This window comes from Xiphophorus couchianus, chromosome 8, assembly GCF_001444195.1.
Source record: "Xiphophorus couchianus chromosome 8, X_couchianus-1.0, whole genome shotgun sequence".
Taxonomy (NCBI): domain Eukaryota; kingdom Metazoa; phylum Chordata; class Actinopteri; order Cyprinodontiformes; family Poeciliidae; genus Xiphophorus; species Xiphophorus couchianus.
The window spans coordinates 8,721,884-8,748,981 of record NC_040235.1 but is presented as its reverse complement, the minus strand read 5'-3'; the positions used below and the strand labels follow the sequence as shown (position 1 = coordinate 8,748,981).

At 39.1% G+C, this 27,098-nt stretch overlaps 1 protein-coding gene and 1 long non-coding RNA gene across 5 annotated transcripts in view; one reads left to right on the top strand and one right to left on the bottom strand.

The window, feature by feature from the left end:
* Positions 1-3,611: 3,611 nt before the first annotated feature.
* LOC114149505 (uncharacterized) lies at positions 3,612-5,244 on the bottom strand. Its single transcript, XR_003596520.1, has 2 exons — positions 5,131-5,244; positions 3,612-4,990 (listed from the first exon to the last, which is right to left on the bottom strand). It is a non-coding gene; the product is annotated as an uncharacterized LOC114149505 (long non-coding RNA).
* rxraa (retinoid X receptor, alpha a) overlaps positions 5,012-27,098 on the top strand; it is a 124,002-nt gene continuing 101,915 nt past the window's right edge. For 3 of the 4 annotated variants that reach the window (XM_028025432.1, XM_028025430.1, XM_028025431.1), the window contains exon 1: positions 5,013-5,336. In XM_028025432.1, coding sequence (XP_027881233.1) covers positions 5,309-5,336 — 28 coding nt within the window. In that variant the 5' untranslated portion in view covers positions 5,013-5,308. Of the gene's footprint in view, positions 5,337-27,098 lie in introns of all 4 variants that reach the window. The other variant, XM_028025429.1, reaches the window with a different exon arrangement.

Below are 27,098 nucleotides of genomic sequence, written 5' to 3'. Positions count from 1 at the left end.
AATTGTGGTGCTTCTCAGATGCTTGACGTTGCCATATTCATCTGTTCAAACAATTATACGCAAGTATAGACATGGTTCGAATGTCCAACCATCACTTTGCTCAGGAAGGAGACGGGTCCTGTCTCCCAGAGATGAATGTGCTGATTGTGCAAATTGACCCCAGAACAAAATCCAAAGACCTTGTGAAGATGCTGGCTAGAGCACATAAGACTCTTTCATTATTTACAGTAAGACGTGTCCAATACCAAGGTGGGCTGAAAGACCCCTCAGCAAGGAGGAAGCAAACACACCAAAAGAAACATAAGAAATCAGATTGCAGTTTGCAAATGCACACAGGAGCAAAGACTTTCACTTTGGGAGACATATTCTGTGATCTGATGAAACTGAAATACTGTTTGGTCATAACGACTGTTGCTACATTTGTTTGAAAAAGACGGACACTGGTGCACTTGGGAACACCATCCCAACTGTAAAATATTGTGGTGGCTGTTTGCTGCAAGAGAAATAAAATAGATGGCAACATGAAGAAAGTACCTGATGTGGAAACACAAACAGATATTCCTGACAAGACATGATGTTTGACAAGATTTTTCAATTTTTTATGTTTGGACATACTCAACACAATTTTAAAGACACTAACAAATAGTATATGACAACGTTTGAAACTCTGTGGTAGCAGTGGACATGTACTTCTGCTGTTGTTTCATATTAAGCTACATAGACTCACATTGTATCTCAACATTAATAGTATTCAAGAGGATGCAGCTTGGGACGCTTAGATGAAGTGATACTGGACAAACTATTGCAAAGCAGCCAATCCAGCAGTGGCATTCTTTCTTTCTTGCTGCTGACTGGCTGTACAACCAAGTGCTGAGAGAAGACTGCAGATGTTACCTCAACTTGAATACTTCAAGTATTCAGATTTGATCTATCTGGTGGACTGCTGAGATCCCTAACCCTCATGAATACCAATAAAGACAGTCCACCTTAATGCATTGGTCAAGCTGTATCAGCGTACCTTTGTGCCCTCCAAACAAATCTTTTATTTTTGGATACAAGAAAATAGCAAGTTGTATCAACCAACCTCCATTTCGTAGGTTTGATCTCAGAGATTCCACAAACAAATTTTCCAATAATTCCGGTTTGAGTGGCAGAGGTTCTTCTTTACAAAACTTTGAAAAATGTAATGGCTCTAACTCTGAGCCTGAAAGCAGAAATTCATAAATCCACAACTAGCTGTTCGATATCATGTTCTCATAGTGTTTAGAAGCAACAGGAGTGTTTGGGAAGCTATTTGTTACACGCATGGTGCTCCTCTTTCCTGCCTCTGTGCTCGTCTCCAGCATTTACTGTGTCAGCTCGTGTTGATTTCCGCAAGGGAAGTTGCCTCACTGCTATCCCAAGACAAAGCCCTGACCCTGGAGGTTAAGGAATGTGAACTCGGGATGTGATGACTGGGGCCTTCCTTAGGGGTGGACAATGCAAACGACCTAATGATGTCAGAATGCTTTTGGTACTCCTTAATGCTGACCATATTTTTTCAATGCCCAATTTTCTCATCAAATTAGATGAAAGTTCTAAAGAATTCAGAAGATTTTGAGGTATTGAGTCACTAATTGCCCTAATGGTTTTAGAAACGGGCACATTAAGCACAGTTTCATTTCTGAAACTGTACACCCTTTAAAAGACTTAATGATTTATTCAAATAGTCCTACATTTGTACCTACCTGAATTTTGAAAACCATTGTCAAAGCCAATGAATAACTGTCAAAGCCATGATAACTTTTACGAATGAGCTTCTTGTGAATGGTTTAGGCACAAAGGACACCAAAAGGCCCTTGTCCCATTTATCACCCATTTTAAGAGAGGGGAAAAAGGGAGAAGAGGAGAGCTGTCAAAGCAACCACAGCAAAGCGTAGCGTAACAGTGGGGGTCTCTCATCCCCTGAGGCCCCAAAACGTTGCATAAAGTTGAGAAACAAAAGACATAACTGAGCCAAGAGATATTGTGATTCAGAGGTAAGTGTAGACTCAGGGCCTTTTAAAGCCCCTAAAATGTTAGGGAACTAATACACCCTCAAGAGAATTTATGTGGATGAAGGTGAAGGGTCGGACTGCTATTAATCATGGCTTGAGTCGAAGATTAATAGCTCAATCCAACGGAAAGATGAGAGAACCTGTCCAGATTGAGGTGTTTAAAAGAACCGTGTTATGTCTGCCTTGCATTATGAAAAGGAGCTCAGGACAAAACGTCATTTGAAGTTAGCACAAAATACAGATAAACCTAATGGATCATCGTGAAAAGATGATTTAAGTGTTTGAGAAGAGAGATCTAAGACATCTTAACAAAAACCAAGAAAGAGGCACTCAAAGAACGAATTGTTTTCTTTGCGCATATGCAACTCTCTACAAACACATTTTACTCAGATATCTTTTGAATCATTAGACTTCATTTTGCTCTTTTTTTTCTCAACTGCCTTTGATCTTAGATGTGTCATGCATTGCATTAATTATGCATCATAACTCAGTATAAGTTGGGAACACCTTTGAGTTCTTAGTTAAAGCAAGATCACAGCAGGGGCCTAGAGGCTGGCTGCAGCAGCCATTTACGTCGCCTGCAGAACTTCTATGTGAAGTCTTTTTGTGAGAACAATGAATGTTCTGCTTTCATCTAGTTTATGTGGCCAGAATCGGATGTGGAAGTGAAAGGATCTTGACATTTGTATAATCTGAGCATCAACATGTGACAAAATAACAAAAAGAAAATCGCAAGGGGAAAAAACATAGTCACAGCCATGCATCTGTTCATAAATGTATGTTGTTTGTCTTTGAGTACCTTTCACAGCATTAGACCAATGTGCAGTCTTGATGTTTCTCGTTATTGTTTTTTTACTGAACATGTGTAATCAATTGGGATCAAGTCATGTCCCTTTTACATTCCAATAAAAACAAGTTTTTATTGGGGGAAAATTCTTATCCAAAGTAACATGGCCCTCTATGAGAGTATAACTGTGATAACCACATTCGTAAATTACATTTCACCAGCCACATACAGGCCTGCTGGTTAACCCAGAATAAAAACAAACAAAAAAAATCACTTCCATGCTGCCATCCGGATGTCCTAAAGTCGGATAAATGATCTCAAATCAACACATCATGTTCTTATCTACAGCAACTCAAGATTGAGAAAAAGTCACTTTTTTTGACTTTTTCTCTTAGTTAGTGAGAAAAAAGGCACTTGTCATTTCCGAGACATTTCCTCAGTCTCACTTTTTTTGTAACCCTTTGAAATTTCAGCAAACCTTTACTTTGCTTTCATAATTTGACAGGGACAATGCACATTGGCAGACAAGTGTGCTAACATGCGAAGGTTAGCAGGTCATTCACAGAATTGTGTTTAAAACGGACTACCTGTTTGTCTTGGAAATTATTTGAGTCATATTTTGTTATTGCTTTGCTCCTCCTAATACCTCAAACTGAGAGTGAGTAATTTCAGAACTAAACCGCCCAACTGAAGAAACCTCAGCTCTATGAATTAGTAATAGCCCCCAAAAACCCTTAAATATAGTCTCATTGCTCTATAAACCAAGCCAGGATAAAATCAGCCAAATAAAGTATTAAAAACTGAAATAGTTTATTTCCAGAGGCAAAACAATACATGTGGAAAATAAATAAGTACCAGTCCTCTAAAGAAAGGAGTGAGCAATGCAGCTCTGCAAATTTAGTAGCAAACAAAATGAGCACAGAAGATAAAGTTCAATCAGTCAAAGCAATAAAAATTGGCCAGATCTGAAAAATGTCAAAAGATAGCATAATCTAATGATTGTTAAAACATTTTTAGTGATGCAGTAAAACTGCCAAGAGGTTCAAGACAAAATCTAAGAATAGGGATCAAGACAAACTCTTTCTCATTTTAAATTATTGTAGCAAAAGGTTAAAACACACTTTGTAGTGCATCTTATTATGATTTTATATAATAAATCAAGAACATGGTATTATTTTTATTACACAAATAAAAATCAGAAAAATGTGACTTGCAATGATGCCCCTTTAGTCTGATGCCTTTAATTCCACTTCAGTTGACCGCCTTCAGACGGCCCATGATCTCTGGAGTTCCTCCGAGTTTCTGGAGCTCAGGACAACTATTGTTGGAGCGCTAACAGTTCACATTATCCAGAATGAAACAAACTGTAGGTTGCACAGAATGATGCTATAAAAATGCTTCCAGGGAGCCAACGACCCAAAAGATAAAGCCAGAGCTACAATGTAATGGCGATGAACAAAGGAAATTCATTCAGACCTAAATGCAACCAGGAATCTGTTCAGACACTATTCCATTTGATTGAACTTTAGCTATGCTGTAAAACAAAGAACTTCCAAACGTTTATCTTTAGAAGTGAAGAGCTTGCAGCAAAATATGGTTCTGCAAAGTGCTGAAGCAATTTGTTGCAGTGAATTTCATTTGAAGGAACTACAGTAAGGGTGAGCAGAAATGCACAATGTGCACTTTTATCAGATTTTTAGTTGCCCTGACAATTCTGCACTATTTAAGTTGGTCTATATTAAAATCATAGACCAACTTAAATGAGTAATGTCACAATACAGACAACATTTTAGAGTTAACTGTAATGTGATGCATTACAAAAGTATGAAAAGAAGCATAAATGTAGCTCATGTATTTTTTTTTAAATTCTTAATCACAGTGAATAAAACACTCGTGAGCAGATGTGAATCGACTTCAGATTCTGGAAGTTGTGTGAGAGATAAGTTGAACAATTCTGTCTGACTCAACACAGGAGACCAAGACATAAGTAGCTGCTGCAAAGTTGAAGGGGGCTCTGGGTGATGTAGAAAACTGTACGTGATGCGCTCCTTTTCTTCCATGTTGATTCCAAACATCGCAGCAAGCTTTTCATGTCTATCTGCCTGCGTCGCTGCAGTGCGGCGTGCGTTGGTGTGAGTACCCCCTGCACAGGTCCCTTTCTGCTGCGCTGTTCCAGTAGTTGGAGTTGTTGTACAACCGAGAGAGAGAGAGAAAGAGAGAGAGAACAGCAGCTGAGTGTGCAAACAGAGGCAGAAACATTAGGTTATCTCCAGATACTATCATCAGACACCAAGCTGTCACTTTTACCGCTCAGAGTCAAGTCCGCTCTCCTCCGAGAGGTCCCCCAGCAGCCACAGGAGCCGCCGCAGCAGCAAGCCGGAGCAGCAGCGCCCAGGTCCGGTTCGCTTTGCTCCAGCAGCCGCCCGTGAGAAAACTCCCCGAACGCGGTCGTCTCAGCTGGCATGAGCTAACCTCCGAGTCCGACATGGAAACCAAACCGTTCCTGTCATTGGGTAAGTTCGCCTCAATGTGTTACGAGCGAGGTGTTTTGTTTTTATAACAGCTTTTCTCTGAGGTTTCTCGCGGAACGTGTCCTCGCGCTGTCCCCTTTTCTCTCCCTTTTTTTGACAGCGCGTGGAGCGAGTTGCCAAACGCGCGAGCTGTATTTAATTCACACATCAAAAACAACATCATAATCCGCAGGCTTTTAGTTAAAACAAACACATTCTTGACTCGCTGACTACTTAGCCCCTGTGTGAGTTGATGACATTTTACTTTGATACGGACTGACAGCGCTCGAGGTTGGCTGCGCGCAGAGGTCGCGTGCGCCGCATCAAAATCGACTTGGTTCAACTTTAAACTTTCGAACTAACTGTTGACACAACGCATTAACTGTATCTGCAACAATTTCAGCAGATATTCCCTCGTTTCCATCGCTATACCTTGTTGGACACAACCAATTTAAACTTTGCTGCAGAAAGGGAAGCTCTAACTTGAACGGAGCGCTGAATATTTCTTAGGTCGTAATGATTAGGGCATATTTAAATGGAAATACTGCTTTGCAGGGTTTTCGGTTGTTGCATTTAAATGTAATGTAAAGGCGATTTTTTTTTTTTTTTTTACTTAAAGTAGAGTTTGAGATCAGATATAGATAGCCCCATTCTCAGATCAGCTGCACGAAAATTATCTCTGCACATTGCTCAATTTAAATTTGGACGGTTTTTATGGATGGAATTATCCAGTTAATCTTCGCATGGATCATTGTGCAAGATGTGGGGTTCTTTTTGTTTGTTTTTTGCGCCGTTGCCGGTGCTTTATTACTCAGATCTTAAACGTTTTTTAAATATAATTTCCCTTTCTTAGATTCCGACGCATGTATTTGTTGCATGTAACTTTTTTGATGCTTCACATCGATACAATTACATGCAAAGAGAAAAAAATAAAGAAAAGGTTAGAATTAAGTTTAGTTGTGTTGAAGCTTCTGCTGGTCAATCCCCGACTTTTATCTGATTGCAAGTGGATTAAAAAGCAGTGCATCAAAGTTATTCCTGTTGCATCTATGCCTGTTGCATATTTTTAGACAAAAAAAAAATACAGGAGTTTTTAGTTTTGATTAATCTAATGATTAGGTAGAAAATAATTCTGGCAATTACATAACACAACCATTCTAGCCTCTAGCAAGCTCAGGGTCCTGTTGGGGGCTGCAGAAGTTTAGAAATGTATAAGGGGCCTCAAGCCTCAACAGTCCAGACTAAAATCTTAAATCTAATTCTTTACCGAACAACGTGCCAGTGCAGAGATATCGGGTGTAACTAAGCTAAAAGCCATAAGCAGCTGCAGAACTTCCTAAGAATTGGACGGAGGTAGTTTAAAATGGAAATGCAATAGTCTGAGATCGGTTCTAATTTGTACTAATTGGTTGTTTGAGTTAGCAGCTTGAGCGAACACAAGCACACGGCACTGTGAATCATTAATGCCCAGTTGCACTGTAAGTTAGTCAAAGTAAACAGAGCAGACCCTTGTCCCTCTGTGGCAAAGCTGAGCCCAGAGCTGCAGGTGAGCCCCCCTCTGTTATTGTGTCTTTCTCATAAGGGCGTCGAGTTACACCTTCACGCATTTCATCAGCTGCCTGTTCTCTTCGCACCAGAGGGGGAGGCTGGATTCGCAGGGAGCAAACAGACCCTTCCTTCAGTTACAGCCTCTGCTTGCTGACGGTGTTGTCCCAGCACCCCTCTCTGTGGCTTCCCAGAAACACGCTGAACCGCCAGCGTCGCACACACTGACAGGCTGTTATTCCAGGTGCGCTGTATTGTGTGTCCACGCTGATGCTGATTCAAGTTTCAGACTGTCTGAACGTGCACCTAAACTTGCCCAACTGACAGAAAACGCCTTACCTGACACTGAAGGGATTGGTGTAAATTTCAGCTCTCTTCCATCTGAGTTGGACCTAATCTTTCTCTGCTTTATCAGCAGCTTTTATATTGTGATTCTTGTCCTCTTTAAATCATCATTTATGTCTTAGATTTCTCCATTAAAGGGACCACTTGAGCTGCAGCTGTTTAATTGGCCTCTTCAAGGACACCCCGATTCTCAAAGACCTTGACTCTATTGATTATCCACTTGCTTGACGTAATTATCTAAAGTTGTGCTGCATTTTAAATTCTGACATGCATCTGACTGAAACGACAGCGGACATGTTTTACAATTATAGATTGGTTGTTGGCTGACCGCACCCTGTCTTGGCAGCGGATGCTCAGTATTATGTACTGTATTGCCTGATCCAAACTATTCCACACGTGATTTTAAACTACAAAGAGAGGAGGGGTGACATTGAAAGGAGAATGTGTCCTTTAGTCAAAGCAAATTGCAGGATAGTGATGATAACAGTCTGTCAGGAAAGAAATAAATAGTCTAAAAGACAAAGAGCTGATTTTACCACTCGGACTTAGAGGCCACAGAAGGAGAGCAACTATCACAAATGCAGCCAAGAGACCCATGGAGGCTCCAGAAGAGCTGCTAAGATTTACAGTTCATTTGAAAGAAAGCAGACAGAGCAACTGATCTTTATGGAAAATTGCAAAAACAAAAGCCATTGACCGTGCTGGTTGCAGCATCATGTTTTGGGCCTTCACATGGACACTGGTCAGAGTTAATGGGCTCAATTTAGAGTTTCCTTGTTGGCAACTTCAAAAAATAGACATGTATTGAAAAGACATGCAACCCAGTATTTAAAATACCTGCTAGGGAAAAATGTGCTCTTGCTAACTTTGGTACTCACTTTCTTGAAAAACTTAGCAAAATTAATTTAATTGACAATTGCTTGGAAATTTGCAGCTTGTCATTATGTTTTTTTTGTTTGTTTTTTTAAACTTCCTGGAAGTATACATCACTCTGCCCTAATATTTTGTGCTACTGCTAATCCTACGACTGAATCCATTCTCCCCCAATTAAAAATCTTTTGGCCTGAAATAAACATTGCACATCAGTTGAGCAAGGTTTTTTAAATAGACATTAAAAATGATTATCCTATCTATAAAGAATAACTGCAACACATTTGCTTTTTTTCTTATTAAGCCATTTCAAAACATTGAAATTAACTCTCTGCCATTGCTTAAAAAATGTAAAGCCTGCTTTTAATAGTCTTCAGTACTATTAAAGAAGGGCTTGATTTTTTTTCACCTGCAATAGCTGTGTTCATTTCTTTTCATTTTATGAAGCACGGCGCCTTTTATGTTCACGCGAACTTACCTAAGTCATATAAACTAGCCAGCCCTCATTTCCAAAATCAATGAAGTTCATGGTCTTTAATGGGAAAGTGGGATTCACGGCTGTGTGAGTCTGGAGAAGGAGGGGCGGGGGGTTCTATGGTCTGCATTCCTGCTCTGGCTATAACTCAGGAACAAAGGTAATACAGGGAGAGGTTGTGTGTCTGCCGGGAGGTAGGGGTGTGTGTGTGTGTGTGTGTGTGTGTGTGTGTGTGTGAGGTAAAATTACTCTGCCAAAAGCATTTGGCCAAGTTTGTCTTTTACGGCCGTCCAGTTTTGTGTTCCCGATGTGAAGCTTTTGCTCCCCTTTTGAGGAATAAAAGGGGGCTGCAGCTGTCATTTTTATTGGAGGAGTTTTATAGCGAGACTTAATGGCTTAAAGTGACAGCTCTCTCCCTCTCTTTTCTACGTTTTTTTTTTTTTTCTTTTCTCTCGCAATCTTACCCATGAGGCCTTTTAACTGAAGCAAGTCAAAGAAAACTTGCTTGCCGTCTGTGTGCCCACCCTGGACTTTCCCACCCCTCACCCACAGTTGCATCCCAACTAAATGAGGAAAAAATTCATTTTTCCCTCAGTTATAGCAACAGTGCAAGCATTCAGACCTGTGTGTGATCCATCCACTTAAACTTTTTAAGGAGAAGTTTATTTGACTTTAGATGAAATGGTAGGTCTTTACTCTTTAAATTATTCTGCTGGTGTGAACTGCAGCTCACAGATGTTTACGCTGTGCACATTGAATAAATCAGAAAAAGTGCTCTGAGATATTCTGATGCACAAATCCAAGAATGAACCGAAAAGCTTGTTAATTATTTGTCTAAGGAGCTGCTCACTGGCAGGAGGTCTTTATTGATAACGGCCGCACTGAACTCTGCACCTCACACCTTGACCTTTACACCCCCACATGCTCGATCATTTTAGGAATTTGCTCTTGGCGTTCAGTCCTTTTAAACTATTTCAAGACAGTAGCTTGTTATTCTTTTGTCTTCCTTTGTTTTTTTTAACCTCTTTGTTCTCATCAACTTACAGTACGTGCATTTTGACTCGAAGGTTTCACAACATGTGAGTCGCTGTGATTGACATGTTTAGTGTAAGAGTGAAAAATGTGCGAGATTTGCAGAAAAATATTCTGTTTACAGTACTTTGCGAAGGTTTATATACACCATGAACATTGATGTTATAAGCACACATTTTATTGCATTTTATTGAGGTTTTATTAGCTAGACCAGCATAACATAGTTTGGAATTGTGAAGTGAGCAGATTTCTCTTTATCCAAATGTTGTTTCATAAAAAGTTGTTTGTGTTTATCCCTCACTGATTCAAATATTTGCAGAACCATGTTTAGTTGCCATTACAGCTGCAAGTATTTTATCTAATCTTTGTTCCAAAATAGTTCAAGTTCAGTCACATTAGATGGAGAGCATCTGTGAACATCTAATGTTCACAGAATCAAGCCTTGCCATAGATTCTCAAATAGACTTGTGTGTGAACTTTGACTGGAACATTTTAACTCATGAATATGCTTCTGTTTAAACCAGGGGTGTCCAATGTGTGGCCCGGGCACCATTTGTGTCCCTTGAGATTTTGTTCGGCCGCTGACCACAAGTCAAGAATGATTAAAAAAGTTTTGCCAACAAAATATAAAACAACTGACGGCGTGCCGTGGTGGTGTAGCGGTTAGCGCGACCCATATTTGGAGGCCTTGAGTCCTCGACGCGGCCGTCGCGGGTTCAACTCCCTGACCCGACGACATTTGCCGCATGTCTTTCCCCCTCTCCTTCCCCGTTTCCTGTCAGCCTACTATCATTTAAGGGACACTAGAGCCCACAAAAGACCCCCTGGAGGGGTAAAATAATAATATAAAATATAAAACAACTGATGACCAAACGAATTTGGATATATAAAAATGGCGAACATTTGCCATTTTTATAATTAAAATCTTTAGTGATATAAAAATGTTTTTTTTTGTTTAGCAAATAAAAAAAATATCTCAAACTAATTTTTGCTTTTTTTTTTTACCCCTCCAGGGGGTCTTTTGTGGCTCTTGTGTCCCTTATATGACAGTAAGCTGACAGGAAACAGGGAAGGAGAGGGGGGAAGACATGCGGCAAATATTGTCGGGTCCGGGAGTCGAACCCGCGACGGCCGCGTCGAAGACTCAAGGCCTCCAAATATGGGTCGCGCTAACCGCTACGCCACCACGGCACGCCCCCTAATTTTTGCATTTTTAATTTAATGAATTTTGTGATTTTAAACAATCCAATGGTATCTCTTGCAGTATGCTTAGAGTTGCTGTCCTGCTAAAAGATTGCTCATATCATACAGATTGAAGGGACCGCTTGTCATTGCTTTACTTTCCAGTCCATCACATAAAATCCCATTTAAATACATTGATGTTTGTAGTTGTAACGTGTCAGAATGCTAAAAATAAAAGTTCAGATATTATAACAACTTTTGTGAGACTCTAAAGAATATTTAGAATATCAAAAATCCAAAACAGTAAATATTCCATTTTCCATCCTTCAAGCTGGGAATATTGTTACCTTGTTGTGTTCGTGTTCCTAATTCCTGTGGACTCAATTCATTTGAATTTTTGCCAGAAGCTTGGTTGTTTCTCTAAGCATTTTCCCTCCTCGGTTATTGGAAATCATCTAAGCATTGTGGTTTCAGAGTTTATTGAAGGTCCTCTGAGTGTCTGAATGGCTTTTTTTGTGGGCTGGTATTATTCAGGATGCGTACAGTCGCTCTTTTGAAGTGGAAACGTTAGTCTCTGCAGGGATTTGGGGCAGATCACACTCATAATTCGTATTGAGAGAAAGGTCGGCTTGCCCCCTACACTTGCCAGAACTCTCCGCTCTCTGTTCTGCCTGCGTCCCAGAATAAGACGAGGAGGATTGGCCGAGAACCCTAAAGAACACAGAGACTGAGAATGTTGAGTAGTGCACCTTCAATGTGAACTTCTGCATCCTCGTTAAAGTCTGTGGGAAAATGTAACAAGTTGTTGGTAAAGAAGCTTCATGAAAAAAGTAGTTGACTTGAGTACTAAAGTCACTATTATATCTCATAATTATTCTCTGACTATGGAAACAAGCCACACCTAAAAAACACATTTTTATTTGTTTTTCACATTATGTTTTTATTAGCAGAAGTTAAAAATATCAATTAGAATATGTGCTTTGTGTGGACCAAACTCATAGGAGTATTTTTCTTTCTTTCTAAATTTTGCATTGAAATTACAGATTCTAAGGATGTTGCCATAAAGGAGATTTGGAAATATTGATTGTTTTAGATCATTTTGGATCTAATTACAGTTATAACTTACATTTATCTAGAAATTCAGAAGTTTAGATACATTTCCTCAGTGTCTTGTTGAATTGCCATTTAAATGGTGTGGCTTTGAAACGTTTTGGTATCCTCTCACAAGCTTCTAACAATATAATCTGGGCCCATTTCTGGTGTAAGTTTGCTTGGTTTGCAGCCCACCTTGCTCACACAGACACAGACATGCACACACACTTTTTCAGTTATGTCAACAAATTTTCTTGATGAATGAGATCCAGGTTGCCTAATTTTATGACCCATCCAGGCCAATATTTGAACATTTTGCTTCAAGATTTAGTCATTCAGTCTTTCTTCATGATAACATCAGTTTGTGAAGTGCACCAGTCCCTCCTGCAGCAAAAGAATTACACAGCATGAGAAAGCTTTGGAATGGGCCACCTGCTGGGGCATCTCACTGGCGTTGCCGGGCAACTCTGGGGGGTCCCGAGTCGCGGACTCTGCTGTGCTAGTGTGGGCAGAGTTGGGGCAGGGCAGGGGCCCATTAGAGAGCTTGGGAGGGGGCTGCATTCTCTCACATGAGTGCCCACCCCTTCCCCATAACGTACAGTACAATACTATTAGTATAGAAATAATTAACTTCCCAGTTACAGGAATCTTTTTTTGTTGTATCACATCTACATATCAGCAAGCTTCTTAGTTTCATGGTGGATCTTTCCATCTTTGATAAAGTAGTTTGAATGGTAATCTTTACCTTATTTTTCTGTTGGTTTGGAATAAAAATCTAGACAAAAGCACAATTTTGATTTAATCCACAAAGCTGGTTCTTGACCTGTTCTTCATTTGAATCTAAACGCTGCTTGTAAGCACATCAGTGAAAAGGCAGTGGGAAAAAAAGCACATGCAATAAAAGCTTTATTGTGAAAATGAACCCTTGCTTCATCTTCACAAGCTTACAGCTGGCATATTTTCAGCAGAAAATAAAAAAACAACTCTCTTTGAATTTTCAGGCAGTCATGATGTGTTTATTAACTGCGTTATGAGCGCATTGGCTTTGATGTTGATTTGCTTGGAAGAGATGACGAATCAACTGAATCAAAGATGAGTTGTGCTCTTTCTCTCATTATATTTCTTTAAGTACATGCTTTCTTGCTTGTAATTGGCAGTTCGTTTTTTCATTATTTCTGTTGATTTATTACCTGAAATATGTCTCATTGGAACAAAGCTTTAGTGGATCGTGTTTAGCATGTTTGATTGTAATGTGTCTGAAACGTCATGATCATTTGAAGCAAAGGGATTGGATTCTGAACTCCTGCAGTGAACTTGTTTTAATGAAACTGTATATCCAGGTGTTTAAACATTAGCCTACCTGCTCTTTTTTGACGCTCACACATCATGCGTGTGCATGTACATGTAAACAGCATCTGCCACGGCGTACGCCGATTGAGGTAATTAGAAACATGCTTCGCGCTGCTCCGCCACAACTTCTTTTTGAGGTCACCGACAGTTGGAGGAGCTGTCCCGGTGTGCCCCCGCGCCCTCCTCCATACCCACCACAGTAACCACCGCTGTTGCTGTTGTCTGTCACCTTGCCAGATGCCAATGGGAGGGGAGGACGAGTCTCTCACGCACTGCTGGGCACCGGGCCATGGAAATCCCACAGCATGCACAGCACTTCGGTTGTGTTCTGAGTGTGCACGTGCGACTGTGTGGTAATGGATGAGTGTTTGAGTGTAAACAGAAGACAGAGGTTTCGAGAGATGAAGGCTGACGGTTATTTCTGCCTCGATTCATATCATGAGGTGGATTCAGTGTCTGTAATTTTACACTTCAGACGGCTGGCTGCTGCAAACTTGCTTTCTTAAATCTATTTATCAATATCTATTGCAAAAAATATTTGCACCACTTGCTTTTTTGCATTTTCATCCAACTGCAATCACACAACTCTGGATTTCATGTAATAGACTAACTAATAGACTAGTGTAATAGACTAGTGCAGGAATAATAAATATAAAAGCATGACATGAGTTTGTATTTAACCCCTTAAAGCTCCTAAATTCATCCAGTACATCAAACTGCCTTTTCAGGTCAACTAACTAACTAAAGAGTATATAAAAATTGGAAAATTTTTATATAAATTTATATGGAAAATGTTTCACAGTATGGGGTGTCACACTGGACACCCCATACTGTGAAACATGGTGGTGAATGCATCATACTGTGGGGATCCTTTTCTTCATCAGGGCAAAGCATTTTAAATTCAGTTAAGTTTTTTTCAGTAGCTTCAATTCTATACAGATGTTGTCTCAAGGGACTTTGCAAAGAAAATAAAAAAAATGTCAGTTCATTATTTCCTATCTATGGAGATCAAGTCTTCTGCATCAAGTCACTGGCTTTGCAGCAATTATTCTTCCTCAACTAGCGCAAAGCAAAAGCGAAACATATACATGTTATAATCAAAGCAGACATAAATCCGGTTGACATTCACATTCTCAGTCCAAACTAACTGAAACCGAGTTATTTCACAAAGAAGAATTGGCACAATATTTATTCCTGTAGATGGTGCGATAAGTAATTAAGTTTCAGGAAAAGAAAGTTGCTCAACTCATCACTGCTGAACTGTGCAGAGATAAAACTGAGAAGCTGTGATGTTCCCAAAAAGCTGAGTAATCATAGAAACTGTGGTTTGTCTGTGCCTCCAGTGCTGTTTTGTTTTGATGTTGCTTTATGCACAACATTTTTAAAGTGGTGTCACAGGAAGTAGAGTTCTGCACTAAAACCCTGGTGTAAAATAACACTTTGATTTGATGTACAAGTTAAAAGAAATATGCTCCAGGTCAACACAAAACATTTTTTAGTACATTTGCACATAACATTGCAAGCCTCACTTCTCAGCCATGTTTTAATTTAAACAGAATTCTGTTCGCCAGTATATTGGTGAACCAGAAAACATTAGATGCTACTTTTTAACCTTCATGCTGATAACAGAATAACTTTTTTCCAACTTTTGTTGTTTTTTGTAAGAGTTTGAGAAATAGCGCCCATTCAGATTGTGTTTATGAAGGTTTTGTTAAGTTTGTGTTTGCACAGCAAAGCCAAAATTAACATAAACTGTTTATCTCATTGCATTTGGTTACGCTAATATGAGAGCTAGTAATCCTATTCTTGTGCATCCTATTCTTTCTCTTCCCTTGTTGCAACAGACCTGGTGTGTTTTCATTTTAAGTTCCAAAAGACTCAAACGGTGGTTTGTTTCATGTTGCAGCGTGCAAATAGCATGCCGTTTCCAAGCTGCCTGAGGTAACATGACTACCATGCTGTTTTGTCATTTCATTATATTATTTCAGTTTTTCTCAAGACTTGTTGCTGAATTTCAAAGGCTTACTCATAAAAGCGTCTCCAAGGAAACGTCAGCAGCCTACTTTAGTGTCTTGAATACGATAATGGCTCTGTAGTTAGAGTGACAACAGAGACAGTGCAGATTGTATATAGCAGTTTCAGAATTTTCATGCACTTGATAAGTAAATAATCAGTCAAAATTATACTTCAAAAAATTAATAGAATAAACAGTTGATATAATTAGTTGTTACATTTATAGGTCATTACATGTGACCAATTTTCTTGTACGTTTTTACTTTTATGTAATTTTCCTGTTTTATTGTTGTCACTGCTATTTTCTACATACACAGTTTTTAAGGTCTGGTCTCACTGATATTTATCAGTAATGTCCCAAAGACAGAAAAAAACCTCATGCATTGTTTTTTGTTGCATGAGTTTTTTGACTTCAAAAATGACTTCAAACCTTTGTAGAGTATGGGTCAATCGGAAACGCACTTGAAAGCACAGACAAATTTCTTCCATTTGTTCATCAGTTAAGCATGTGTGTGTATAGGCCTTCATATGATTCTCCTAATAGAGTTTAAGTAAAAACACAATTTTTGCAATCCATATTGTATGTTCAGTTTATGTAAAGAAAGTCTCTTTTGCATTATAGTTCTCAATGATGTCCGTGCTGCAATGGAATAACCACATTTGTTTTGTTTTTTTTATTTCCATGGGGTAAATGCTAAGACTGTAATTATAACAAACAGAAAATGTATCAGAGGAACTATAAAACACTCTGGGTTACCTGTAGGATATACATAGATGCCGACAGATGGATTAGTATCAGTGCAAGCTGGCTCTACTTTTATAAACACAGACTTCATCTTTTTCGGTCTAACAGTTTGTTGTCTTCAAAGTATTTTCACTAACTGCCATGCATGTTTGAGACCAGAGAAAAAGATCTCATGTCAGATAACAGAGTTCCTCTGTGGGTTTTTGCTCTGCCTGCAGTAGTGAAAGAGCGATTAACCATTTGTTGACGCCTGCAGGTCTAGCGTGTTAGTACATCCGCCCAGACTGTGGCCTCTCAGCCCCTTAGTATACACACGCACACGGACACCCCCATGCCAGCAGACAAACACACACCTGTTTGTAAATGTACACACAGACAGAGACGCATGCACATGTATAGGAGTCCAAAGGGCTTTGTCACCTATAGTTAAACACCTTGCTGTGACCGTCTGGTTTCAGGAATGTCCCCAATGGCCGGAGGGTAAAGGGTGCTGAGAAGAGAGGGGGAAGGGCCATCTATCTGGAAAATCTACACAACTGCAACACTTGTACATCTGATTTTGTACTTGCCCTTGCAGCCCCTTGCGATAGCGGATACACACCCATTTAAACATTTACACATGAAGTCTCATAAAAACACTAAACCTCATTGTGTTTTATTATCATTGTGCATTCAAGACCAACACTGTAAAAGAGATGGATGAGGTTGTAAGAATTTTGAAGAAGCTGAAAAGTGTGCCGTGCATTTAGTCTTCAAACCTGATCTGAAATAAAATCCAGTGCAGCCAGATGGCAGCCTAATTGGTAAAGTCCACCTCTGTGTATTTTATCAGAGTATAAACACAGCTTTCCTGTGAAGGCCTCAGAAGTTTATTACATATTACATTGGGAATGTGTCATATATGGGACACCAAGAAATCACAACTACTCAACTAACATCCAAAACACTAAAAGTAGCAAAACACTCCATCCTGAACAAACCATTGCAATGGGTTTATATGGTGGTGGCAGCATCATGCTGGAACAGGGAAACTGGTCAACATTGATGGGAATATGGGTTGAGCGAAATACAGGAAAATTTGGTGGACATTCTGTTGGAACTCAATGGTGAAAGACATGCTGCCATTGCTGTAATGAAATTGTATTGGTTAAAGCATGTTATGCAATGACCTAGTCAAAGTCCAGAGCTGAGATCACTTAAAAATTTGTGGTAAGACTAAATAATAATGTCTATAACATAGCATAACAAAACATAACCCAAAATATGGCTTTAATTTCAGCAAAATGTGCTTCTACAAATTAACTCAGGGGGCCAAATACAAATGTACAACTCACTTTCCAGAATCTTATTTGTGAAAAATGTTCAAAAGCACCTGTCACTTTCACCTCACAACACAGCAATACTTTGTTTTGATCTATCATATAAATTCTTAATAAAATGCATTGAAATTTGTGGCTTTAACTTGACAAAATTTGAAGGTCACATACGAAAAGTTTTGCATTGTGTTGTACCACTTTGAAATATGTATGTATCGTTTATTTAACCAGGAAATAATATAATAGATTAAAAACCTCTTTACCAAGAATGACCTGGAAAGACTGCAGCATAAAACATACAACAAAGTAGAGGGATAAAACCTAAAACAGCATATTTATTCTTTTGTCTACATATAGTTTTCTTTTTTGTCTTTAGTGAGAATGATTTTTTTTTAAAGGAAAGCTAAGAACCCTTAACTTCTTTTAATGTGGTAAAATACTTTCTTCTATACTGTTAAATAGATTTTTAAAGAGTGCTTTTGGGATAAAAGTGCTCTAGAAATGTAAATTCATTCAGTGCAGATTCGTAAATCTCAATTCCGGTGAAGCATAATGTCTTCTTGTTCATTCTACTGTTAAGATTTTAGCACAACACATGGGCTGTTTTTGGGGAAGACAGTTGAACAGCCAGGTAAACTCAGATAGAGACACTCAGACGTGCAGGTGCTGGTTGTGTTTTCGTCAATGCGGTTCTACATACCAAAGTGCTGACAGCATTTAGAAACGACTCTGACAAGTTCAAGTGTCACATTTAGGTTAGTTTTTTTTTTTTTTGTCTTTTAGCAAAGTAGTGAAAACAGGAGAAAGGTGCCAGATATTTAGATCAAATCTTAAAATCTAGGGATCTAAATTCTGTTACTCTGTTGCTTTTGGATTAATTGCTTATGGTAAAAATAACTTTATGGAACATCGCTTGGTGTATCGGAAGATCATCAGATGCTGTCATCTTGAGTTCGATTTCTGACCTTAAAAACATTTTCTGCATGTCTTCCCCCTTCGCCGTCCGCTCATTTCCTGTCTGGTAACCGTCAGTGAAAGTCACTAGTTGTTGTAGTAAGAAAGTGTTTTAAAAAATATATCTTCATAGCAGTTTTCAAACTAAAGTGAAACTCAAACTGGGTTTTGTTACAGTTCAAGAGTGAAAACGTGTTTCTCTTTCAGGATTGGTCAGAATTAAAAAAAAAAAAAAAAACTGGTCATGAATAATTAACTTCCTGGATAGGAAAGCTAAGTGTTCTGATTGTAGCAGTGGAAAAAGATGTTAGGTAGCCATATCTTTTACATGCAAATTACAAGAAAGGAGCAGATGAAAACGTCTCCTTTGTTCCTGGCATAAATATACAGCATCCGACTAAAAAAACAAAAAATCAATCATACCTCTTTAAATTCCCTTGCCAGTATTAAAATCAACCTATCAATATATCTTATCAGCGTTCTGAGTGATACACCAATACAAAGGAACAAATACAATGTGAACTGGAAAGGAAACATTGTTAGTTTTAGTTTAGTTTAGTTTTATTTCTACAAATTAAGGTTTGAAAAGCATTTGTTTTAAGCTCTGCTGAATCAATACTTTGCAGAACTACAATCACTGCTGAAAGCCTTTTTAGAAGGATCTTTTCCTGCTCTACACATTTAGAGACCGATTTTTTTTTCTGTGAAAAATTGTTCGAACTCAGATGCAGAACATCTGCAAAAATTAATTTTCAAGCGTTGTTACAGATTCACAGCTGGATTTAGGTCTGGACTTTGACAAGACCCTTCTTACACAACTATGCTTTCATCTAAATCATTCCTACTGCAGCCCTGACTATATGTTTATGTTCATTGCTCTGCTGAAAAGTTCCAATCTCCAGTCTTTTGCAGCCTCAAACAGGTTTTCTTCCAGAATTGCCCTGTATTTAGCTCCACTCAGCTCAACTCTGACCAGCTTATCTGCCCCTGCTGTAGCAAAGCATCCCCACAGCATGCTGGATCTGCTCCAGTGTCAGCGAACGGCAGCCTTCAATTTTGATCAGCTGTCGGGAGTCACTGGACGGCAGGAGATTTAGTATCCAACAGGCCGATTAGCGGCCAACTCGCTTCGGCACCTGAGCTGAAAATGACTTTCCGTCATCTGATGAGAATCCCCCTGACAGTTAGATTTGATGAAGTGATATATGTGCAGCGGTGGATGGTGGTGCAGTTGAGAGTCACTGTGCTGTCTGGGAGAGTTAAGGTCAGGGGTTGTGGCTGGGTCACCCTCTGTGGGAGAGGAGCGGCTTCAGCAGACATGACAGCATTTGTCTGGAGGTGAGGAGAAATGATTGAAACGGGGGAACAAAAACAATAGGAAAAGGAAGTAGGACGGATGTTTATGTTTAGTTTTCACTTGAGCTAGTCTTCCACATTCTGTCTCATTCCTACGGGGGGAGCTTTTTGCTTTTTCTTTTTTTTTGGATACAAAATTAATTGATAATTGATCCAAAGTTCCAATAAAACCACCCTAGCTCGTCTTTCTTCCAGACATGCACACGCCTATAACAGCTGTAGAGAATGAGAGTGGATGTTTATTACAGGATCCTCGTGAATGCTGAGGTGCCCTGGGGGCTATTAAAGCCTTCACTTAAAAGGCACTATCAGAGAACAGTTAATGTGAGCTGCTTGAAGGAGACAGGGGCGGAGAGGTTGTAGAAAAGAAAGAGAAGCCATTGGAACAGCAAGCAGGAGGAGGGAATAAACAGTGAGCACATCTGGATTGCCTCAGCAGAATATTTGTGCAACATCTGGAAAAATTCCCTGGAATTTTAGGGTCCCCTCCTTTCATTTCAGTCGTTTTCCCTCCTCACCGCCACCGCCTCCCCCATCTTTATTTCTTCTTTGTCCCGTTTTCTGCATCTTCAAAGTCACTTACCTTAATGCACCAGCCACGTAAATACTCTCAAAGTAATGTATATTGAGCCCTCGCAGACTTTATTGCGCACCAAATTGGGCCCATGTGACCAACTCCCCTTTGTGCGAGGTTTGGCTAATTAAGTGGCAAAGGAGCGGGAGGGCACCGGCTGTGGATCCAGACTCAGACCAGACCTGAGCCAAACACAACCCCTCATAAAACGTGGGGGGAGAAAAGAAGAAAATACAGCACTTTCTTCTCACAGGGCCCTGTAACTCGAAGCATGAAGACTAGACTCTGTTTTTAAATGTAGACGAGTCCCCTTTAATTCAATTCAGTTCAGTTTCTTTCTACACATTCAGTATATTGCAAATTCATAAGAAAATTCATTACGAGGTCCAATTCATATCCAGAAGGAGTCAAATTAATTCCATTACAATATACTCAAGTTGTGTAGTCAGACTTAAAATAAAACAATCGAATTCAGTCAAAATTATTATGCAGTACAATCAACGAATAATATCAAATGAGTAAAAACGGTTGAATTGACTCACTGACTACATAGGAATCCTTCAACCTGAGCAAACAAGTGGCAACACTGGAAAGGAAACACTACTTTTATCAGCAGAACCAGATTGAGACTTGGAATGAGCAGTCATCTGCCTTGATCAGCAAGAACAGATCAACAGAAGAAAACAGGTCTAAAGGTGTTATTCTGTTTAAAAGAAACAAAAGAGCTAAGCATGTAATCATAGGAAAGGTGTACTTTCAATGGGAAATGACAAGAGAGTACACACAATTAATTTGTGTACTCTCTTTTATAAGTTGTGCCAATAGTTCAGTCTAGATTAAAAAAAAAGACAAAGTTAAACACAAGCACAGTACCTGGAGAAGTTTTTATTATTAGGAAAAACAAAGGTAGTATACAAAGTTAGTGGCAACAATAGGTCTGTGACTGACTGTCCAGAAGGTAGACACAAGTAAACACAGAAAAGCTGTACCAGGGGTCCTTTCTATTGGGATAGAAACACAACTAGAGTACACAAAATTAGTTGTAACTTCTACAAGTAAGAAAAACAAAGAATACAAAAAGGTAGTGGTAGCCAAAGCCCCAAAAGAGGCTCAGTCTAGGGAAGAGACACAAATAAACACTGAATTATTGGGTTTAGACATTCCTTCAAAGAAAGAGAAAACTGAGCCAGAACCCAAAGTTAATGGCAGCAATTATTTCAAATAATGCGTATCTGGAACGTGGTTGGAAAACAGCGGAATAAAGGAATCTGGTCAGTGTGTCGTATAGCAGCCTGATCACATAGCAGCATAACTAAGACAGCTCAGGATATCTGGCTCCCACTCTATGATTAAATGCGATTAAAAGAAATCTCAGAGAAAAGTGCCTTTTAAATGATATAATAATAAAATTTAAGCATCTGCTGTGCTGCATCCACCTACGTAACAGTATGATATAGTGTAGCTGCACAGGCAAGCTTTTGTCTGTCCCTACTGCAAAGATCACAAGATCGCGTTGTTTCTGTTCATTTTCTACCAAAGGAAGCTCGTGTTTGTTAGTGTTTAGGGTTCAGAGGAGCTCAGGGAGCATTCTGTCTAACCTGGATGAGACCTCTCATGGGGTTGCTGGCAGGCAGCAAGCGTGTACGGTAGAGCTACAGAGAGCGACCAGCTGCACGTTTTAATGTGGTAGGCCACGTCGATCAAAAGAGATTCATCACTGTTTTCTGATGGGTTTTCTGATGCCGAGGTTGCCAAAGTCCCGGTGTGCACCAGCAGGAGCAGGCCAGCAATCATAGGGAGAAACGAGAGACAGAGAGCAAAGACAGGGAAAAAGAGATCCCAAACAGAAGGGGCTAAATGAAAGTAGCAAGAAAAGACAGATGAGGAAATTCAATGAAGACAAGTCAGGCAATAAAAGAAGCTTTAATTCATTAGTTGAAGAGAACATGTCAAACAGTTTCATTACAATGCATCCTGGCCTGTTTGACGTGAATCTGTTTTCTTTCATTGTCTGGCTATCTGCATGGTGCAGAAAATACCTTGTCAGTTATCCCAGTCTCCATGCAGATATGGAGCTAAATTTTGACTTTGATTTTTTTTCTTTCCTCTTGCCCGTGTTGATCTGCAGTTGGCCTACATCTTTCTGCCTGGCTGAGCTGACAAGTTGTGCTCCTTTCTAGGAATGCTGATGTTGATGATACAGTTGACTGTACGTGTTAGATTATGTAAACTCAGATCAGTGCTAGCTCCCCTCTGTTAAAAGAGCGTAGTTCTTTATGCAGGTGCGCTGAGGCTTTTTCTGTGTCGGCATGTAATTGATTAAAAGAGGGTAAATTGTATAAAACACATGAATCTCACACACATAAAGACTCCAGGCAGAACTTGGCTGTACAATCCAATAGCATGCAGACAGGATTTTCTCCCCAAATGACATGTTGACATGGGTTTTGCTTCCTTTTAAATTTTAAATCTGTCAGCACAGAGGTCATGTAAGGCACACGGCCTCTAGAGTAAGCTACAATGGGAAAACATTTTCTCCATGCCCTCAGGTTATTGTGTATGCAGATGATCTGTGCAGCCCTGCAGCCTGACCTTCCTCTAACTCGTCCAGTGGCCCATCTTTTGATCCAAACTAACGTTGCTGCTTTGGATCCTGCTTTTTCAAAGCGTTCACCTCTTTTTAGCTCTAAACTGTTCTGACGGACTGTCTCTCTGTATGTAATTGTTATTTGAGATATAATTTTATTTCTTTACCCTGGGAGGCAGACTTAATATTTTCTGATCAGCCTTATGCTTGACTTGGCCCATCAGATCTTGAGGTTTCTGCAGGTAGACATGCGCTGTGACATTTCGATAGCCTTGGAAAGGTGCCTCACCCTTTGACCTGAATCTCTTCACCACATGAAGATAAAGCGGATTTTTCTTGTTGCAGCTTTGTTTTTTTGTGCCTGGGGGACTGTGTTCTCACTCTGCATAACTTCAAACAAATCTCTGAAGATAAGCAAAGAGCTTTCTTTGTTATCATTAAAGTCTATAGATTTAAAGTGAAGTTATTGTTTAAATATGTCCTAAGCAAATGGTCAGGAACTCCTTAAGGCAGTGACTGCATTCTGAGTTCTGTGCAACAGTGTGGAAATTGAAAGTAAAAATGAATACAAAATGCATTTTTAAACCTGGTACTTAATTTTCACGGGTTTAATCGGACAGAGGAAAGTTTGGGCTGGATGGATGGATGGATGGATGGATGGATATAATTTTTTAGAGCTTTGTTTAGTAACACACATCAAAAGCCCAAAGGCCATTTTTAGAAATGGTTATAGACTTTTTAATTTGAAGGTGATTTGATGTAACATTTGTCACAATCAAAACTAAACCACTGCAATCAAATTGGCTACATCCAGCCAAAGAAAACTTGGCGAGTACTTCTTGTTTTGTTTTTGTTCTTGTTGGTTTTCTCCAGTGTACAGACTAATCAATGTCGAGACTAAAAGCACACAAAACTGTGCCAGCTCATATGTTTTATTTTATCTTTTGACAGCATGTGGAGTATCATTAACAGCTAGAACTAGTTTCTAAAAATAACTTAAAATTGTTGTGGCAGATGTGAAATGTAGATCAATACATAGGTGCACTAAATAGATTTTAGTTTTGATATCTCCCTATGAGAACTTTCACGTAAAGTGACAGATGCATCATTTTTCAGAGTTGTTGATCTGGGTGATTGACAACATTTTATCACTCCGATTAGCAACAGCTTCACTTATTTAAACAATAACTGTAACACCAGATTTTATCTTCACTTTCCAAATCTTTCATGGACAGTAGAGCTCATTTCTGTGCTTGCTGCTCCCTAATCAGCACAGATGTGGATGAATGATTTGTATTTAGTATCCAGGGCTTCAGGGGGATTGAGTTAGCTTATGACCAGCTTAGTCTGCAGTCCAGGGCTTGATTGGCAGGCATAGTTTCCTCTCTGGATGTGGCAGAGCAGGGGATAACGGGGCACCAGTGACATTTCCCTTCTCACGACATGCCACCCTACATTACATTATTTGTTAGACTCCCTAATAGGTTTGATATTCCACCAGGCAAGCTTTCAGTCACAATAAGACTGCTTTTGTTAACGTCACCATCAAGTGGCCTGAATTTGAGTTTTTTAAATAATTGCATGTTCAATCGCTTTGTTGCCTGAATTACCTTTGTAGACGTAAAAATATCCGCACACGTTTGGTGTCCTTAAATGCAGAGTTAGAATCCATGACATCTTTGTTTCCTAACATTTCACTCTCCTCTGAATTTATCAAGCATAATGGGCAGTGCATGTTACAGCCATTAGCCTGTCACAATGGAAGCTGTCTGACGCTGGAACCATGTCCCGTCCTGTTATGATCATTTCCATGCTATCCCTGGCTCCGGCTTTGTTTCCTGTCTCGGAGGGAAGAGCTCGCTCAAGTCTTTAATACTCTGTTTTTTTGTTCGCAGTGAAAAGCGTCGCCTCCAACCAGCCAGGCAGTGTAGCATCGTGCTCACTCTGCCAGGCCTCAGACCCCATGGTAGAGAAATAATTCATAAAATGAAATCTACATTTGTTGTGTAAATGACCACATGCTGTAGGATATTTAATCCTGCCTGCTTTCGATCCCAGTCATGTGACTTGACCTAGTTTTTATGCCTCCCTTTGCTTCTCTCTCTCTTCTTTCTCACTTTCCCCCTTTTTTCTCTTTCACAATCTGTAAGCATTACTCTCCTCTCTCTCATCTGTTTCTAATTTCATTCTTATCAATTTTTGTCTCCCCCATGTTGGCTGGTTTTCTTTCTTATAACTGATCCAAGGACTTGTCTTTTCCTCTTGATGTCCTAATATCTTGAAATATGTATCTAATAGCTTTGTAGTGGCAAAGGACACCAACTTAATGGTTTTTGTGACAGAATATTCATTATTACTAAAATCTTACGTCATCCCATCATCTTTCCCCATAACATACTGCTTTTAGTGCTGATGTCAGAGTATTGATTCACATAAACTCATAATTTAAACCATTTGGTGTGTGTGAGTGCATATTTAACACATTCAGAATTGATTTAGATTTATTGTTGTGCTTTTTCTGGGAGAATAATGAGCTCATGAGGCTTGATCTTGTTAAAATGTTATTTTTCTAGTCATATGAAGAAGTCATGCTAACAGCAGCTTGCATGAATTGACAGACAGAAAAGCATATGACTTTGTAATGACTGTATTAAACATTGCAATGTCCTCTCATGCTAATCTTACCATTCTACTAGCATCTCTTCATTTGTTGTCTAAAATCCTTACACTGATCAAACCTCTAATAAAGTTAGTTACAGTTGGATTACATATTACAACACAAAAATAAGTTATTTATTTATTTATTTTATTTTCAAAAGAATAAATGCCCGTACACAAACTTAAAAATGTTATTTTCAGATTCTACTTCACTTTAAATGATTATGGAGACTTGATGGTAACAAAGTGACAGAAAAGATCTTTTATGTAAGGACTGTATTTACCTTCACATAATCACAGCTTGACAATCTTATCTCTTTGGTGCATTTCCATCCAAATTTCCCAATGTAAAATATTTATACAGGTCAAACCTGAACTGAATAATTCATACAACTGTTTATGCTTTTAACTCTGTTCTCAAGCTGTCATTGTATGTAAAACATAGTTTTACAATCTTTAAGAAACATATTTCTTTGATATTTGGTTGTTAAAACATAATCTAAAAAACCAAGTAGATAGTAGCTATTTGTTTTTAAGTTTAGACGTCCCTTTTTGACTAATTAAAAAAAAAAAAGAAGTATATCAGTGTTTACTCTGGTTTTATTCTGAGGTCTATATCATATGTTGCTAACTAGTTTTCACGTGTTCATCATGTTGAGTCTTCTTATTGGGTTTACTAATTAGATAGATAGATAGATAGCATTTATTGTCATTGAACAGGATTCAACGAAATTTCTATTACAACTCCCGTGCAAAAAGTCAAATATATACAATAAATAAAATAAACAAACACACAATAATAATAATAACAATATATACAACTAAAATTAACTAAAGGCACTCAACTATACCAAAGAAATAGCAGCAGGTCCAATTATGGTAAAGTACAGATGATGTGACAGTGCAAAGTGCAGAACAATATGGCTGTGTGGGGGTGGGGGATGTGTATGTATGTGCCCTCGGGTATCCAGAGAGAACACTATTTCGATTAAAACATGCGTCTTTCTAGTGTTAATACAAAATTGCTAACTATAATCTTTAACTATTTAAATATTTCTAATTCAATAAACATTCTTCTAAAAGGCAAATCTGTGTGCTCCCACAGTTTTTGATGCAGACAGTTTCTTCTTGTCCCTAAAGCCTTTGCCCCCCTGAGATGCTTCGTGCCCCCAGGAGCCCCAGGTTGAGAATCACAGATTTAGATGATTAATTAGATGCTTATCTCAGACTAGCAGCAAGCTTGGCACACCCACAAGTGGAGCGCCTCCTGGAATTGATGGCATCCCTCTGTTCTTGGAGTGCACTGACGTTCTCTCAGGCTACAGAATACACTGTAACTCATTAGCAAACCTTTTGCAATAAACATTTTACTGTTCCTACACTCTGCATGCCAGCGCACACTTTCTGTGCTTGTATCTGTCTAAATTACTTTCAGCATAGAAGCTGAAATTTTTCGACAGACTGTTATGTCACTGCAGACACGAGTCGATAATTTAGCCTGGATGCTAAAAACTTTCTATGTGAAAGCTCTGAGAACAAAGTGTTCCCTGTTTCTCAGTAATACCAGAGGAATCCGCTTTCTTCTCTGCATGTTTACTAAGATGGGTTTTATTCACCATTTGTGGTTAGGCTGTCTCATAATTTTAGCATTAATTTTCTTTTTGTTAGAAA